Source organism: Lipophrys pholis (assembly GCF_963383615.2).
Source record: "Lipophrys pholis genome assembly, chromosome: 12".
NCBI classification, from domain to species: domain Eukaryota; kingdom Metazoa; phylum Chordata; class Actinopteri; order Blenniiformes; family Blenniidae; genus Lipophrys; species Lipophrys pholis.
The window spans coordinates 3657050-3676396 of record NC_137641.1 but is presented as its reverse complement, the minus strand read 5'-3'; the positions used below and the strand labels follow the sequence as shown (position 1 = coordinate 3676396).

The following is a 19347-nucleotide window of genomic DNA, read 5'->3' as shown; positions in this document are numbered from 1 at the left end:
TAAACTTATTTGATCAATCCCTGTGTACATAATACACACAAAGCTTGTACATAATACACATCAAGCTTGTACATAATACACATAAAGCTTGTACATAATACACACAAAGCTTGTACATAATACACATAAAGCTTGTACACAATACACGAAAAGCTTGTACATAATATATATAAAGCTTGTACATAAGACACATAAAGCTTGTACATAATACACACAAAGCTTGTACATAATATATATAAAGCTTGTACATAATACACGTAAAGCTTGTACCTAATACACGCACAGCTTGTACATAATACACGTGAAGCTTGTACATAATACACAAGTTTGTACAATTAAAGCAAAATAAAACAGTTGATTTTTCTGTGTAATTCCTTAAAACAAACCAAATGAAACGATCCTTTAAGGCGGGGGTGGGGAAGCTGTGAGCCAGATGTGGCTCTTTTAATGACCACATCTGGCTCACAGATCAATCTTAGTGCCTTAAAACATGCTCATGCATTTGAATCCATCCATCCATCCTCTGCCGCTGGAATCCAGGCCAGGGTTTGGCTCCAGCGACCTGCCAGGCTTCAGCCAATCACAGTTACGTATGGTGCCAGGTCACAAAACGCTCCGCCTTTCAATCAGATTTTCAGTTTGATGGTTAATGTGGATGAAACCCTTTTGAAAAGAAGATGGCGAAGAGAAATAAAGATGGAGGAGCACCGTAGATCTCAGGACGAGTGGACAGAGGAAACAGCCTTTGTGGCGAGAGCAGGCTCTGATTTGCAGTGATGAAATGTCCCCGATGAAAAGCTGGAATGTGAAGCGCCACTTCCACACGCGTCATGCTACATTTGCAGCCAAATCCGCGGCGGGCGAAAGCAGGAAGAAGGCACGCCAAGAGCGACGGTGCCGAGTGCAAGCTAGCCAGCAGCAACTGCGTGTTGTGGACCCGACAAGGGGACTGGAATTCAGCCGGCTTCGCTGCTTCTTTAGCAGTAGTGAGGAACGGAAAACCATTCGGACGGGGAGTACGCCAAATCATTCATGCTAGATGTGGCCACGGAACTTTTTACGGCTTCTCAGATGAAGACAAGATCATTAGACGAATAAAAGACATGCCTCTGTCGTGATGGCAAATCAAGTGGCGGAAACACAGGTGAAGGACCGAAATGCAGCGAGATACTTTGGACGAGTCCACAGACGTCATTTAGCCCAGTTTAGCGGGATTGCAAGGTACGCTACCGGTGGGACGCTGTGTGAGGAAAGTCTTGCTGTTTTGCCGATTGAAGGTTGAACAAAAGGATTTATTCAAATCTTTCATAAGAAAGAAATGTACCGATGTGGTACACAGCTGGCGAGGTGACGTGGCCAGTCGTTCAGCTGGTGGACTTCATTGTTGACTTTAATGACGGGAGGTTTAAACACTGCTGGAGGAAGTTGGGAGTTGTAATCCCGGTCCGCCTCTGCACAGTGATGTGTGTTGGTGGTGGAGAGGGAAGGTGCTCAGTCGCTTTGCGGGTTGCCTGAGTGAAATCCGTACTTTTCTTGAGATGGAAGGCGTCCAGCATTCTGAGCTCGATAACGATGAGTGGCTTCTGAAGTTTTACTCTCTGGTGGACATCAGTGAACATCCGAACCAGAAGTACAGTGGTATCCCTTCAACCAGCAGTCTTTGCTTTTGAAAACTAGCTGAAACTCTTGATCAGGGATAGTGATACAGGTCGTTTACTACACTTTGAAAGGCTGAACGGATTTAAAGATACATGCACAGCAGTGTCCCTGCTCAACATGTAGATCTCCAGCAGCTGGCTGGCTTCACAAAGCAGGCCATTGGAGACGTTTGTGAGCGCACTCGTCTTTTCCTGTTCACCACTCATCCACACGAGTGCAGTGGACAACGCCAACCTGAGCTACATCCCTAATGTCTCAATCGGAGATCTTGAGGTGGAGGTTGCTGACATGAAGACCTCAGACATGTGGATGAATAAGTTCAAATCACTGAATGAAGAGTTGGAGAAACAGCGAGCACACACACAAACAAGCTGAAGACCAGCTGATTGTCAAAATAAAAACTTGGAACGCACTTCCTGTCACTTAGCACACACTGCAGGGTGAGTTCGCTCATGCCTCGACGCCTGCACGGAGCCCTGCAAAACCGCGCAGCTCATTAAAGGTAAGAAGTATTTGTATTTATCATTGGTTGGCGTTGTTACGGGGCCGGCCTGTATTGCTCAGTATTTGATGCCCTGCCCACTGCTTGTCCTCTGTGCATGTCCTGCACCTGGATCCAGGTGCGCCCCGCCTACCTGCTGCTGAGCCCTCCCATGGGCGGGGCCTGGCAGCGCCTGCCTGGCCACCGCTTCCACCGTGCACTCCTGAGTCGGAGCTTCATTTCATGCACCACACTCACTTCACACACAGCCTTTCACCCGCCCTACATCACCCGCCGTCACCACCGATATTAACATACTCATAACCCCACATCTTATTTTCTGTAAATATTTGTGAACTAAATCCTGTTTTTGAGCACGTTACTTCTGGTGTGGTCTCCCTCCTTGTTCTGGCCCTGAGTCCGTCATAACAGCGTCAATATCACAATCACAAGTCCTTTATTTGTCCCAGAGGGAAATTACTTGTGTTACAGCCGCTCAAGCAATATTACAATTAAAAAAGATAAATGTTAACTAAATAAGGATTACATACACACACATTACAGTAGTAAAAAAAATTAAAATAAAATAAAAGACCAAAAATAATTATACAAATAGAATACCGATATTTACAACAATCAAAGCTGTGAGGTTACAATATAACGTTATCATTACATTTAGGCTTATGATACTCTAAAATCGTTTGTCTTAAAAATGCACACATTTATGTATTCCGTGTTTAAAAAAATATAATATGGCTCTCACTGAAATACATTTTAAAATAATTGGGTTTCATGGCTCTCCCAGCCGAAAAGGTTCCTGACCCCTGCTTTAAGGGAACACATAGGGCTTTTCCACCAACAAGAACCAGGTTCTAGTTCAGGGCCGGTTCTTAATTGAGCCAGAGAACCGGTTATTTTTCCTCCGTTAACGGAGCCAGTAGAGCCACGTCACTGCGTCACTCCAAAATGTGAAACGTCACTGATTTCAATTTCTCACTGACGGCGCTCATCCAGGAACCAGGAGACGGACTGGAACCGTGGTTTGGTCCGGGTCGCTCCATCTAGTCGGACGTGAACCTCGGATGAAAACATTGAGTCTCCTCGTCGCTCTGTTGGGGTTTCATCATGTCCGTCTTGTTTAAGTCCAGAGCCCCAGGGTGGACATAGAGAAAATAATAATAATGATAATAATAATAGTAATAATAGTAACAACATGAATGATCCTGGGTCTTATTTTTCACCATTCCAACATTCCATAGTGACTTTCTGCTCCTTTCACTTTATTTCTGGACGTGTCTGAATCAAAAGCTTCAACATGGAGGAATGGAGGTGTAGAATGATAGAACGCTGCTCAACAGCCGTTTCCATGGTAACCTAGGTAAACACTCTGATTAAAGTTCTCTTTCACATGAAGCCATTAAAAGACTCATTTTAGCTCTAAAAACTTCAAGCTTTCATTTACAGTAGTTTGTAGTTTGTTTAGTAGTTCCTGAGGAACCTAAAGTCTGGCTTCATTATAAAGAAGTTCTGTGGAGCGTCTCATAGCGGAGCGCCCCCTGCTGCCTCATGCAGACCTCAGCCTGCGGTCAGAACGCCGTACAAGACCTGGAAGTGGAGTTAGTTACAATGACTCTGTGATCCTGGATTAAATTATCTTGTTCCCTCGTGTTATTAACTTCAGGGAACAACTTATTATATCGTTCTTACGCGTTATTTTTTCTCTATAACCACTCCGGGGCTCCATGTTCACTGTCGATTTTAGAAAGCCGGTTCAGCATCTCTTCTGCCTTGTAGGTAGTGACAACTCCGCCCCCAGCTGATGATGCGTCAAGCTCCACTCTGGCCCCCCTCTGGCTCCACTGTGGCCCCTCTCTGGCCCCGTTTCAGCCCCGCTCTGGCCCACCTCTGGCTCCGCTCTGGCCCCGCTCTGGCCCCGCTCTGGCCCCGTTCCAGCCCCGCTCCGGCCGCCCTCTGGCTCCACTGTGGCCCCGCTCTGGCCCCGCTCCTATGGGCCCAGCTTAGCACCAGTTTAACCCCTGGTAATCCGGGGCTTTGGTGTTGGAAAGACAAGGAACTGGTGCTGGCCCTGGACCAGAACTAGAACCTGGTTCTTTCCGGTGGAAAAGCCTCCACAGTGAGTTTTATTCTGTCCTTCCTGACCTCCATGTTTAAAAAATAAATTAAATAGTGAAAGGTTGGGTTGAAAAATTATTTTCAACCCAACCAGCCAAAGACACTTTGAAGTGGAATTGGGTTCTTCTGATTGGTTTTACTGAATACTGTTTATGTTGTAGTTTTTTATAGTTTATATGTTAGTCAAACTGATTCACTGGGTTTCATTTAAATCTTTTTTTATTTGCCACAAAATCCAGGTGAAGTTATTTAAGTTAACATAAATAAGAGGTACAAGACGGCAGAGAGTAACTGGGTTTTTGTTGTTCTGACTGAATAAAGTTTAAACAAGTTCTTAAGTCATTCTGAGAAGAATTCTGATTCAATAAGTGAGTTTTACAATAATTTCTATCTAAACAAAGCTTCTGCCAATAGTGCTTTTAGCTTCAGACATCTTAGTTGCTCCAAAAATAGACTATTGAGTATCTTTGCAATAGTAATGTAAGTATCGGATCGGGAAAGTATCGGTATCGGCCGATACTCAATTCTGAAAAATCGGCTCGGTATCGGGGGCCAAAAAGTGTGATTGGGACGTCTCTAATTATACCGATATTTTTTTTGCTATTTTTGATGATATTTATATGCGGCTTCCAACAAATCCACAATATAATTCCTAAAAATGTATTTGCATGAGTTAAATCTGATTTAATATTCATGAGGATTATTCAGGTACATTTCCCAGATGTTTACCACTGCCTGAGACTGATGATCGCTGTGATCCACCTTCAATAAAGCTGTGGAAAACGTCTCTGGTTTCTATTAAAATGAGTCTGATGGTGTCGAGGAGGCAAAGGGGAATTGAGCCGAGGTTCTTTTTTATTTTTAAATCTGTGTCCAATGTGTGAAATGTGGCTGTTTGAGAAGTGGAGAGATACGAGCTGAAGACGTTTCCTGCTGATGATCTTAATAAATAAATGAGGTGGTTTTTTTTATGTGTTTTAGTGAGAAGAACTGCTGAGGCTCGTATTTCACAAGAGTCCAAATCAACTTCCAACATTTCCACTGAATTAATGAGGATCAATGAATAAATGACTGAATGAATGTGGTGCAGAATTCTGTCCTGTCGTATAATAGAAGGGGGCACCTTCTTTCATTCATCCATCCATCATTCATACATCCATCATTCATACATCCATCATTCATCCATCCATCCATCATTCATCCATCCATCCATCCATCATTCAGCCATCCATCCATTCATCCATCCATCATTCATCCATCCATCCATCATTCAGCCATCCATCCATCCATTCATCCATCCATCATTCAGCCATCCATCCATCATTCATTCGTCCATCATTCATCATCCATCCATCCATTCATCTATCCATTCATCCATCCATCATTCAGCCATCCATCCATTCATCCATCCATCATTCAGCCATCCATCATTCATCATTCATCCATCCATCCATTCATCTATCCATTCATCCATCCATCATTCAGCCATCCATCCATCCATCATTCATCCATCCATCCATCATTCAGCCATCCATTCATCCATCCATCATTCAGCCATCCATCCATCATTCATTCGTCCATCATTCATCATTCATCCATCCATCCATTCATCTATCCATTCATCCATCCATCATTCAGCCATCCATCCATCCATCCATCCATTCATCCATCCATCATTCGTCCATCATTCATCATTCATCCATCCATTCATCTATCCATTCATCCATCCATCCATCCATCCATCATTCAGCCATCCATCCATCATTCATACATCCATCATTCATACATCCATTCATTCATACATCCATCTATCCATCTATCCATCCATCATCCATCCATCTACTTAGCCACCAATTCATCCATCTATCTATCCATCCATCATCCATCTATCATGCTGGACATTCTGGACAATACCAGACAGCCTCTGCACACCGTCATCAACAACCAGAGGAGCATGTTCAGAGAGACACTGCTTCTTCCCAAATGTGGGACGAACAGACTTAAGAAGTCCTTTGTCCCTCAGGCCATCAGGCTGTACAAGTCCTCACTGGGGGGGGGGGACAGAAGGGAAGGAGCAGGAGCCGCCATCCACAACATCCACCTCACCCTCCTCCATCTCACATCCCATAATGCAAAACTGTGCAACATCTAATGGTCTCTTCACTGCAAATGATCCTCCTGGTTAATAATTCTGTCTGTGACCACAGAGGAATTTAACCTTCGGCCACTTTCACTCCTACATCCTGTTAGGAGTCTGATTCTTTTTGCCATTTCTATATTTAGTTAAGTTAAGGTTAGTTAAGTGTTTATATTATACTTTGTACCTTTTTTTCTGTAACTCATCTCTGTTGTCCTCTGTGTGCTGCTCCTCTTCTATTAAGCTGCTGGAACTTAAATTTCCCTGGCAGAGTCGTCCCAAGGGAGAAATAAAGCAAAGTCTAAAGTCTAAAATCATTCATCCATCATCCATCATCCATCCAGCCACCAATTCATCCGTCCACCATCCATCATTCAGAGGGTATGTTTATGGAAGACAGCAATACGTAAATATAAATGGTGTCAGTTCTGAAAGGGAAACAGAAATTGGTGTTCCCCAGGGATCTATTCTGGGACCTCTTACATTGTTCTAGTGATATTCATAAAATACTCTTTGCAGGTGACGCAAATTTGTTTGTGTCACACAAGCACATGGATCAGCTTGAAAAGCTCCTGAATGAGCAACTTGATCAGGTAAATACTTGGTTTACATGTAATAAATTATCATTATATATTAGCAAGACCTTTTATATTATTTTCTGCTCAAACAGTCATAAGTACAGTGATCAGGTCGTGAATATAAAAAATAGATGGTATAGATATTAAAAAAGTTGATTCCATAAAGTTTTTAGGAATCCATATAGATGAATTCATACATTTTAAAAAGCATGTTAATGAACCAGTTAAAAAATTGTCTAAAATTGTAGGCCTCTTATTTAAAATGAGACAGTTGGTTCCAGTAGATGCTCTCTTATCACTGTACAGATCTCTGCTTGAGCCTCACTTGGGCTTTTGTAACTTTATCTGGAACACTACATACTCTAATTACACTATAAAACTCCTGACACTACAAAAGAAAGCGATAAGAATCATTTCATGGTCGATGCCAAACTCTCCAACAGATGCTCTCTTCCATAAACGTGGTCTCCTCAAGCCTCCTGAAGTGGATCTTTATCACAACGCATGTATTATGTATAACGTTGCTAACAGGTCAAATACTAGATTACTCAACTCATTCCATTATACTCGGCCTCTCGCCAACATGATAACAGAAATGAACAACTTCTAAAAGGTAAATACAGAAAACTAAAATGTACCAGTTGTAGTATGTGTCATAGAGGTCCAAAGTTCCGGAATGAGTTGGAGAGCAACTTAAAACAATCAGCCACACTATCCGTATTTCAAAGGAAACTAAAGGTGGGTTTACACGATGTTCCCCACAGCCCCGTTTGCCTGAAACGTAGTGCGCCGTGGGATTTTGGGGAATTCTGAGGAAGGCGGGAATCGTTTTTTCACATTGTGTCAAGGCTTTCTACGGAAGAAATGTGGACACTGGATCATTTTGATGCACGTTTATGTCCCAAAGAGCCACCAAAGGTGAAGCAATCATTGTATCCTGAGACTTTTGCTGGGTGCAGACATTCCTCTGGATCTCTTGTTCAGTAGCAGAGCTTGTAGAAGCTGTTCTGTCGTTGATCGCTCAGACTCCAATGAAACTCCCCTCGGGCCCGGCTTCCTCCCAGACGGTGCAAACCGTGGCAGACCGGAGGAGAACGCAACGCGTCGGGTCCACAAACCGTCACACGCCGGGATAAGCCGCAATTGAACGTGATGAAACGGCTAGCATACACCGTAACTACGCCGTGAGAACCGTGACGAAGCGCGGCGCGACGTAATAAAATGCAAAGCACCCGTGAAACAACTGTGATAGAACACGCACGAGACGTCACTTCCTGTGAGCCTCCTGTCCCACTACGGACCGCCTCCAAGTTCTGTTACGGCCAATCACGTGCTCCCACGTCTACTAAGTTTCTCTTCCGTGCCGTGGCCACCGTGAAAAATGTTTTGACTGTTTAGAAATCTGGCACGGCGCCCACGACAATCACGACCGGTTACGTTTGCCCATCCCGTCCCCCTGCGGTGTCTCACGTCCATCCCGTCCCCCTGCGGTGTCTCACGTCATCCCGTTTTGTTCACGGTGGCCTGAAACGGGGTTGCCGTTGCTGCCGGGAAAATAGTGTAAACGTACCTTAAAGAATCAACTACTGGAGAGTTATGCAGGTGGTTTACACGCGGTTTATCTATCATCCATCCATCATCCATCCATCCATCATCCATCTTGTCAGACTCTGAACATTCCGCGTACTGATTAGTGTTTTAAAATAAATCAAGTAGTTTTCTAATAAAAAAAAACCTCAGTAATCCGTTACTGTCTCACTGGAGTACCTTACATGATCTCCAGGCTGGGGCCGTGGGGGGCGGGGCCTTCGCGCCCTGTCCCCGCCCCTGCGCTCTCCCCATTGGCCTAGTGCCGGAGGGGGCGGTGCCTCCACGGTGCTCGGGCCGCTGATTGGCTCGCGGGCTGCCGCTCGGAGCGGATCGTTCCATGGACCATCTGTCTCGCTGCTGCCGCGCGCCGCACACAACAAAGAATAAGGAGCCGGGATGGTGCTGGTTCACGTCGGATACCTGGTCCTGCCCGTCTTCAGCTCGGTCAGAAACAGAGGTACGAGCCGGCTTCGTCCCCCCTTCTCTCTCTCTCCCTCTCTCTTTCTCTCTCCCTCTATCTCTCTCGCTCTCCCTCCTCCGTGTTTCCTTCTTCTATTGATGTAAACAGACACCTGCTAGCTTACAGCGCGTTTAGCCGCGCGGCTCCACTACCGCTCGACGTCTTGCTCTTTTCTTTTTTTTTTTTTTTTTAAAGGTTGGGGGTGTTAAATGTCTGCAGCTGTCTCCCCTTGCTTTTCTTTCCTACACCCGTTTTTTTCTTTTTTTTTATCGTGACAGCGGCTCGCCGCGGCGCTCGTGCCTGCGTCCTTTACGCACGCGCTGCGCTGCGCCGCACACATCAACACAACAACACACGATCAGGATCAAAATACTATAATACTACCTAAACCTCGGGATTTATCCTCCGGACAAAGCCTTGGTCTCGCATTTAAATGAGATCATATAAACAATGCTGGTTGTGTTTTTCTTTCTATTTTATTGTAATAGACACCAAAAGATCTTATTTCTACCATAATAACCTCCACTGCAGCAGGCTCTCTGTGTTGATCATGTAGTAATAATAGTGGTAAAACATTTGACATGCAGTAGCACCAATGATTTCATTGTGCTTTTATTTGTGTTCTTTTTTCCTGTTCCATAGTATCGAGGCTGGCTCCACATTCCGCATTTCTCAGACCTTTGTCCCCCTCCATTGTGTAGCTAACGATCATCTGCTGCTGTCTGCCGTAGCCTCTGCCTGTTTCTCTGCATCTAGCTGTATTGTGAACCCCCTCCTCTTCTTCCTCATTTCCTCTTTCCATCCGAAGACGACATTGGCATAAAAAAAAAAAAAAAAACTAAAAAAAAGTTCCCACTCATACTGTATCCTATGTGTGTAACCGACTAAAGAATAACACTCTGTAGACCAACAGTTTTGTCTTGATTTGAACTGTCATGTTGAATAACCCATTGTAGTGTTTAAATACTGAACTATGACGTGTCATCGTGGTTCTTCCATCCAGTTGATAGATGACATTCTGCTGTGAAATCTCTGTAACCTGGATACATTCTGACCCCCCACCCCTCCAACCCCCCCTCCACCATTCGATTACAGCCAGGCTTGATCGAACTCTCCCAGTCTCCATTTGTACAAGTCTCTCGACGTGACCCAGTAGTCATTCACCTGATTGGCTGAATCTGCTTCTCATTTCCTTATTTTCACCCCCGATGGTCCGCTGCACCTGTTACAGCTCATAATCACATTGGTTCTGGTCAAATTGACTCAAAAATTAGAAAAAACATCTCCCCGATCACCTCCAGAATGCTATCCATTTTACAGGGATGTGTATATCCTGCACCGCTGTAGAAAATCCTTCTAGAATCAAAATGTCTTTTATTCTTTGGTTGTGTGGTTTTTCTTCTACCTTGTGTTCTTTATGTATTAGATTCCTACTGCATGGTCATTTGATTTAAATACTCTTTATTTTGTTTGATTTCTGTTGACATTGAACGGCAGATTCCAATGTAATCTCTGTAGAGATGTCCCTGCTGTACTGAACTGTGCTGTAAGCATACACATCTCCTCATTGGATGCTGCTTGTGTGGCGTTAACCTTCCAGAGAGCATGGTCAGGCCTCGCCATCAGCCTCTATCTGCATGCTGTTATTCTGGTTCTATTACTATTATCACACAGTGCCACACATACTAATATTTTTCCAATAAAGACTGTAGTTTTCCTCCTAACCTTCAGTGTGCTTTTTGCTGACCCCCCCCCCCCCCCACCCCCCCACCCCCCCACCCCCCCGCTCTCATTTCCTCAGCCAGAGACAGAGTTTCCTCAAGTCGCCGCTCTGGTTCACCTCAGAGGCCAAACGACAATGTCAATTAGAGATGCACCAATACTGCGTGGAGTACTCGAGTATTATGTGATGCTACATGCTAAAGAGTTTCAGGCTCACACACCAGCGATGCTACATACTAAATATTGAAAAAAATTGCTAATAACAATAATAATAACAATATCAATCATCAAAAACAATCACGAGCTACACTCGGTAGAGCGCAGATTTTCACCAACGCCACATTTGTTTGTAGAACCAAGTTAGCATCGCTAGCATGTTAGCCTTCATGCTCATATGGATGCTATCTCGCCTGTCAGGTCGCTACATCACTGAGTGAAACAATGCGCAGGGAGCGTCTCCATGGCAACAGACACTGCTCTCCTTTGATCTCCATGAGGTGCCTCTCTCATCCACTTTGTATGGGACAGTTTTTCATTTTTTGGGGGATTTATTCAGAAACCTCGTCACACCAATAGCGTCTGTTGCCATGGAGACGCTCCCTGCTCAGTGTTGGTGAGGGTCTCCGCTCTACCGAGTGTAGTTCTAGGTTATCTTAATTATCTATCTTAAATAATTAAACATTCCATGCTGAACATCATTAAAGTATGACTGATAGATATGGAGTTTTATTAGTGCCACAATCCTGAGCGCACAGAGTCAAATGTTGAGCACAGAAAATAAAACAAAAAACGAGCATAGAAAAATGTATTCTGCGATCAAAAAACGGGTTTTTATCTTTGCTGCTATCTACACAACCACAATCTCAGTGTTTTTCACTCGATGTAGATATTTACCGCCCCGCAGATCTCTGCTCTAAGCTCTTTCTGGAGCTTCTGCGCCGTTATGTGTCAGCCCATCACCAACTTGCACAGGGTCGTTCTGACTGGCTGATTCTATCCAATCAGGTCGCTCTTTCAGCCGGCTCTTGGAAGTGCTGTTACAAAATGTTTTGAGTGTTTTTATTATCGAATTACATCAAATAAAGGAGCGAGCGCTGCAGGACGGCAAATAACAAAACCGAGTGAAAAACCCAGTGATTGTCTGCGTGTGTGGATCGTTGCAAACATAAAAATATATTTTTGGAGCCCAGAATACATTTTGGTTTGCTCAGATCCTTTTTTTTTTTTTCTGTGCTCAAAATTCTACACAGGATTGTGGCACTAATATAACTCCATACTGTGTACATGGTTTGCGTAATAAGTACTCGTATCGGCAAGTAGCTAAAGGTTAGTACTTTAAGAATGTGGTATCGGTGCATCCCTACTTTTAATTCAGGAAAAAAACCCAAACACAAGCATGTTTCTGCTCCTGTTCTACGCCGTCATCCTGTAATCCTGTAATCCTGTAGTCCATACACTGGGTTTGTAAACTCGACCCTCATCCTCTCATTGGTGTTTAACTTCTTCAGCTGCAGTCTAGAGAAAATCAGGAATCTGAAGGGTTCGTTTGACCAAATGTTAGGAAATTTGCATTTTATTTACTAACAGCAGATTTAAATCAAGCCACTGCAGCTCAAATAAAGGTATTACAAGTATCCAATTATCTTAAAGTACATGGTGATATTATACAACCTCACTGCCCAATATCAGAAGTACAAAGAACTTTTGGCAACTTGTCATAAATAAATGAGCGTTAATGACTTTATGCAAAAATCCACAAACATCGAGATTTTTTAAAACGTTCCGTCTCCATGGAAACGGGAAAAAACGAAACTTTTTGAAAACGCTCCGTCTCTATGGAGGAAAACGTAATGCTTTGAAAAGGTTTGGTCTCCGTGGAAACAAAGGGGAAGTTTTTGAAAACACCGCTTCGTCTGTTTCTAGCATATTAGTCAATCCAAAAACAACTAACAGCGCCAACCCCTGGCCTGACGTGCTATGACATCATCCATCTCAGCATAAATGGCAGAAAGGAAGTGTTTTTGAAATGTTGCTGTGGAAATAACAAACTTTTCTGAATGATGAGTTTTCACTTGACGGAACGCTTGTTTGGCAGTAATGCAACTGTCGGGATGCAAAATGCCCTTAAAGCCAAAAGAAGAAGAAGAAGGTTGTTGTAAACAGTGTCTGAGTTAAAATGTCCGAAATTCAAATAAAAAAAAACATTATCCGACTAAAACAGATGAAAAGCCGGTTAAAGCTGCTTTTATTCAACTTTAAGGTGTGAAACCAAACATTTCCTCTCACCTGGTTAATCAGAAGAAGTGTGAGCAGGGTGACGAGCTGGAGCCTCTGATCCCTCGTCCTGTTCACGGTCACACTGGTGCTCAGGTGTCACAATGAAAGAGTTCACCACTTCACAATCACTTCACCAGGAAACTGAACAATCAGGTGTGTGTGTGTGGGGGGGGGGGGGGGGGGGGGGGAGCAGACGTTGACACATTTATTAATGAGTTATAACATCATCTCTTCCCATTACATTAAAAATCAAGACATTATGTTTAGTTTAGACGAGTCCTTTTATTATTTAAACCGTCTAAATGTCCAGTTTGAACAAATGTGAAATATTTACTTTGCCTTCAGTTATGAAAGTCACAACTAATACAGATCAGATGTTTTCCTACTATTTGAAACCAGTTCTCACATTTGCAGTGTGGAAATTATTAGACGCTTCAGTCGTGTGACAAGCAGCTGATTGGCTCCTGGACCCGTTAGAGGCTCCTGGACCCGTTAGAGGCTCCTGGACCCGTTAGAGGCTCCTGGAACCGTTAGAGGCTCCTGGACCCGTTAGAGGCTCCTGGACCCGTTAGAGGCTCCTGGAACCGTTAGAGGCTCCTGGACCCGTTAGAGGCTCCTGGAACCGTTAGAGGCTCCTGGACCCGTTAGAGGCTCCTGGAACCGTTAGAGGCTCCTGGACCCGTTAGAGGCTCCAGTCGGCCCCAAACACCAAGACAATGGAAACTTTGATTCTACAAACACTCCAACATGCAACTTTTTTGAAAACCAGCCGCCTCTGTGTCTCCCAATGAGAAGGTTGCCGATTTGATTCCCATCTCCACCTGTACACATGTTGAAGTGTCCTTGAGCAAGATACTGAACCCAAACTGCCCCAAGTGGACAGACGGCGTCTTGCATGGCCGCCGTCTCCAGCGGTGTGTGAATGTGTGAATGTGACGAACAGTGTAAAGCTCTTTGGGAGCCGCTCAAGTGGTGGAATGAGTGAAAGCCATTACACCCCGACTCCGTTTCCATGGAAACGGGGGAACAACACAACTTTTAGAAAATACTCTGTGTCCGTGGAAATTTAAAAAAAACCTGCAACTTTTAAAAACACTCAAACTCACTGTTCAAATGAAACCATTGATTTTTAAACAAACGTCTCAAAAGTGGCGACCCGACAGTGCGACCCGACAGTGCGATACGACAGTGCGACCGAGTCGACGCTGCCATGAAAGATCGAAAAATAGCGTGAGCCTCAAAGCCGCGCTGTCAGGGGGGAGTTTGTAAAAACTCCCAGAATGCAACAGTTCTAGGACTTTCATGGCCACTTCACTGTTTTGTATCATTAAAAGTCAGTTTATGTTGAGAGTGTTGTCATTTTCCAAAGTAATTGTTGAGTTTTGTGATTAATTTAAAGGTTATTATGGCAGTATATTTTATCTTATTAATGGAATTTTAACTGTATGTGGCACCGACAGTTGACACTCCTGCGTTAATGGCTCTTGCATTAAAAAAAAATACAAATAAACTGGGTTAATTACTTCTTTATAAAGTCTAAAAGTGTTAAAAAATTGGCCCAAACATGCATGAGAGGCTGCTGTTTCTAAATCTGCAGTGGCTGTACTGTACAGTATATGTTGCTGTGCTGCCGCTGCAGGGCGTCTTGAAGCCGCCGCCCTCTTCCAGACGTTAAGTCCTGATTGGACCAACAGGTCAGAGCGGGACTCCGTGTGGTGGGTGACGGTACGTCAGGTTTTTGACACGGAAACAGTTTCAGGTGAAAAAGTAAAACTTTCATAGCGTTTTTGTTTATAGTGATAAACAGTGATGAGCCACTGAACACTGATTGACAATGGCTCGCTAGGTGGAACGTTTCAAAACGACTCCGTTTCCGTGGAAACAGTAGATAACGCAACTTTTTGAAAACACCCTGATGCCGTGAAAATGGGCCAAAACGAGACTTTTTGAAAACGCTTTGAGTCCATCTCCGTGGAAACGATGGGCAAAAACATAACTTTTGAAAACGCTCCGTCTCCGTGGAAATGGGGGGAAAAAACGCAACTTTTCAAAAGTGCTCCATCCCCATGGAAATGGAGAAGATGACAAACAGCGCCAACTCCTGGCCCGACATGCTAACTGCAGCATTTTCAGCCTTTCTGCAGTTTGTGTGGAAACAAACGTGGTTTTCAAAACATTGCTGTGTAAAGGCAAAAGTTTTCTGAAACAACAACACCACCATGATTGGTTGATGGGATCAGTGTGAGTCAGTGAAAGGGGCGCCCTGTCCTCCTCTTCCATGACGCTGTGAATGTGGGCGGGGCTTACGCCCCCCACCCCCCCCCCACACACACACACACACACACACACACACACACACACACACACACACACACACACACCCCTGGTCTGCTTCTGTTTTGCGCCAATCAGCCGTTTTATTTCATATGAGTCACAGTCGGAGCAACAATGAGAGCAGAGCGTCCACCGCTGCGCCGCAGCCCAGAGACAGTCTGATATTTAAATTCATAGGACTGATTCACTCAAAACTCCCAGACGGCCTCCAAACCGCCATTTCTGCTCTACTTCCTCGGACCAATGTAGCTGGGTGGGCTCCTGGCTCTGCGGGGTCACTGGAGTCCTTCGTCCCACGGCCGTAAACAACCGAGCAGAACCTTGCAGATATGTCGCCTCACGAGTGAAGGAAACACTTTGACATTTGTGAAAATACCCTCTGGAGAGCCGCTGGCTTTTTTTTGACTCCCTGGTTCTTTTAAGAAAAGGCCAAAGTGATTTTTACACTTGTTTTGACATTCTTGCCAAAGGTTACGAAGCTGGTGTTTGATTCAGCCTGAACTTTTTCACATTGGAGCCCCAGCAAGATGCTAATGCTAGCCGACGCTATATCTCCAAATGAGTTGTAGTTTAGGTCCCGTTTATATGACGTTCATCATTTTTGTGTTTTCAATCAGAATAGTTTCACATTTAAAAGTGATGTGTGTTTCCAGGGCAATGGCAGAAACACTGTAGTTCTCATGTTGGTCCACTGGTTGGTGCTGTTGTTAGTTTTAGTAGTGAAAACACACAAACACACACCCGCGCAGCAGAGAACAATGAGTTCTAAACATGAATGACAGGAGAACACGGACATTCTAGTGGACAGACCACCAAGTTTGATTGTTATTATGGTGACTGTCAAAATAAAACTACCAAGCTGGATTGTTATTACGCTGACTGTCAAAATAAAACTACCAAGTTAGATTGTTACTACGCTGACTGTCAAAATAAAACTACCAAGTTGGATTGTTATTATGCTGACTGTCAAAATAAAACTACCAAGTGGGATTGTTATTTTGGTGACTGTAAACATCTATCTATCGGGGTCGTGCTGCCGTGATCGGTTTCCTGGAGGGTTTTGATCCATTCCGGCGGATCACGGCACTTATTGACCTCATTCCCGGAAACGCTCCGGGCTGCCAGCGAAGACGCGTCTCTCCGACTGGCGGCGTGAACTCTGTCTGTGGGTTTAATTGTTCTCCGTGGCCATAGATGTTTTGTTGCTGGCGCTATGGTGGAGCTCCATCTTTCAGTGATGAAACCAACAGCCAGTTCATTACCCACCTGATCACGCTCAGTACTTCAGATATTCACAAAGCTCTAGAACATGCAGTACTTTAAGGATAATGCTACATGTCTCACATACAGAGAGATTGCACACGGTTATTATTTCAAAAGTATTTATTGGAAGTTTTTGTTGCTGGAGGTCCAGTCTGGGTGCGCCATCAGTCAGTCTGGAGGAAACATGACAATCAATTAATGATGTAATAAAAGTATTTACGATATATGTGATTTGAGAGAAACCGGTTCTTGTGGGTGTTGATGATGATGATGATGTGCTGAATGTTTGAAGGTGTGGCTGAGAGTTTTGCAATTTGAGTGTAAAGCTTTTACCTCACCTTCTCCTCTTGTGTTTCCCCCAGGGAACAGACACCTTAGAATGGTCCCGGGCTGAAACAAGAGGAAGAACAAGCGGGGGTGTTTATTTGTTATTATGGGTTTTCTTTTCATTAACTTATGTTATGGTTTTGGTATTTGAGGATTTTAACTTAGTTTTACATGAAACTGATGATACCGTTTATCACCTCTGGAGTTTTAATGGTAATTAATTAATTAATAATTAATAATAAGTAATTAATCCAATTTGGTTGCTTTATTTTGACAGTCACCGTAGTAACAATCCAACTTGGTACTTTTATTTTGATAGTCACCGTAATAACAATCCAACTTGGTAGTTTTATTTTGACAGTCACCGTAATAACAATCCACTTGTGTTCTTCCATTGTTAATGTTTGAGCATCAGTGTTTCTGCCGTTTCCATTGAAACAAACCTAGTTTGGTCCCAGCGTCTGATTGGTCCAGGGCTCAGTTGTCGTTCCTCCCCAACAGGAGCTCACTTCACCAGGCAGCAGCACAGCCATGCTACTTCCTGCCGACACTTTCACCTGGCCGCTCCCCAGGCACCCATCTCGGCCGAGTTCCCCCTGGGACACGCCAGCCAGCCCCTGCAGGCGGGTCTGGCTTCCCACCTGCCTCCTGCCGCTGCCGCCGCGCACCACCATCCGCCCCTCGCCGCCCTGGCCACGCCCCCCCATTTCCAGGATGTGCAAGGGCCTTCGTTCCTACCTCAGGCCTTACACCAGCAATACCTCATCCAGCAGCAGCTCCTGGAAGCACAGCATCGCAGGATCCACCCACACTCCAGGTAGGACCACATGGGGGTCGTAGCTTAGTTCTCCACTGGTTCTGAGTTCTTCCACTGGTTCTGATCGATGTCGGTGGCAGACAAGGGAAATAGTAGATATTTTTGATCTTGACCTTTTTGCAGAAGAGCCCAGGATCGTATCCCTCTGAACCCTCACCGGCTGCGTTCAGGCTACGAGTTCTCCAACCCGCTCCACGTCCCGCAGCCCATGACGCAGCAGCCGCGGTACCTGGCCGAGGGAACCGACTGGTGAGTTTTCCCCCCGCCCTCTCCTTCCTGCACCTCCAGCCGTCGTTTTCCAAAGTGACAACGCATGTTTTCATTTCAGAAAAGCTTCGTGTTTACAAGGCAAAGTTCTGGAAACGACAAACTGCAGAAAGGCTGAAAATGATGTCGTCTTTGTTGTTTTGTTGTTTTTTGTTCTAACTACTAGTTACAACAGCCGTGGTGCGCTGGAGTTTTCAAAAACTTCCACCTTAGGCGCCGTTCTCAATGAGTTGTGTTTTCAGTGTCTTCAAGCTTTTTGAAAAAGTTGCGTTTTACCCCATTTCCACGCTTTACGCCTTTTCCAAATCATGCATTTTCTCCCGCTTTACTTGACGATGAGTTGGAGTAGTTTCAAAAAGTTCCGCATTGGGAGCCATTCTCAAAAAGTTTCCAATGTCGAGGTAAACCGACCCCTGAGACACAACAAAAGTTTATCCTTTTCACTTGAAAGCACTGCGACATGAACTGACTCTGACCTCTGACCTCTGACCTCTGAACTCTGACCTCTGACCCCTGACCTCTGACCCCCGATGTGTCCTCCTGCAGGGATCTCAGCGTGGACGCCGGCCCCACCCACCACCAGTACCAGCTGCAGCAGCTTCCACAGCACTACCAGAACTACCTGGCCTCACCGCGACTCCACCACTTCCCCAGGAGCACGTCCTCCGCACAAGTGGTGAGCTGCTCACACACTTCTATCCTCTCGTCACACACACACTTCAACTCGAATACAGCCAGTCTCTGGGATAATACTCGAATACAGCCAGTCTCTGGGATAATACTCGAATACAGCCAGTCTCTGGGATAATACTCGAATACAGCCAGTATCCGGGATAAATCTCGAATACAGCCAGTATCCAGGATAATACTCGAATACAGCCAGTCTCTGGCATAAGACTCGAATACAGCCAGTATCCAGGATAATACACGAATTCAGCCAGTATACAGGATAATACTCGAATACAGCCAGTCTCTGGGATAATACTCGAATACAGCCAGTATCCAGGATAATACTCGAATACAGCCAGTCTCCGGCATAATACTCGAATACAGCCAGTATCCAGAATAATACACAAATTCAGCCAGTATCCAGGATAATACTTGAATACAGCCAGTATCCAGGATAATATTTGAATATAGCCAGTATCCAGGATAATACTCGAATACAGCCAGTATCCAGGATAATATTCGAATATAGCCAGTATCCAGGATAATACTCGAATACAGCCAGTCTCCAGGTTAATGTTTCGCACACAGAACCTACTTGTTGTCGGTTTGTGTTGCCGTCAGGTTTATCCGTTT

General features: G+C 44.6%; 1 protein-coding gene across 1 annotated transcript in view; it reads left to right on the top strand.

Annotated features, from left to right (window-relative positions):
- Positions 1-8974: 8974 nt before the first annotated feature.
- The window catches only part of ark2ca (arkadia (RNF111) C-terminal like ring finger ubiquitin ligase 2Ca), a gene marked incomplete at both ends in the record, with an annotated part of 13408 nt that continues 3035 nt past the window's right edge, over positions 8975-19347 (top strand). The window contains 4 exons of the mRNA XM_080476703.1: positions 8975-9035; positions 17463-17778; positions 17902-18027; positions 18592-18721. Of these exons, the coding sequence (XP_080332829.1) occupies positions 8975-9035; positions 17463-17778; positions 17902-18027; positions 18592-18721 (633 nt within the window). The remainder of the gene's footprint in view (positions 9036-17462; positions 17779-17901; positions 18028-18591; positions 18722-19347) is intronic.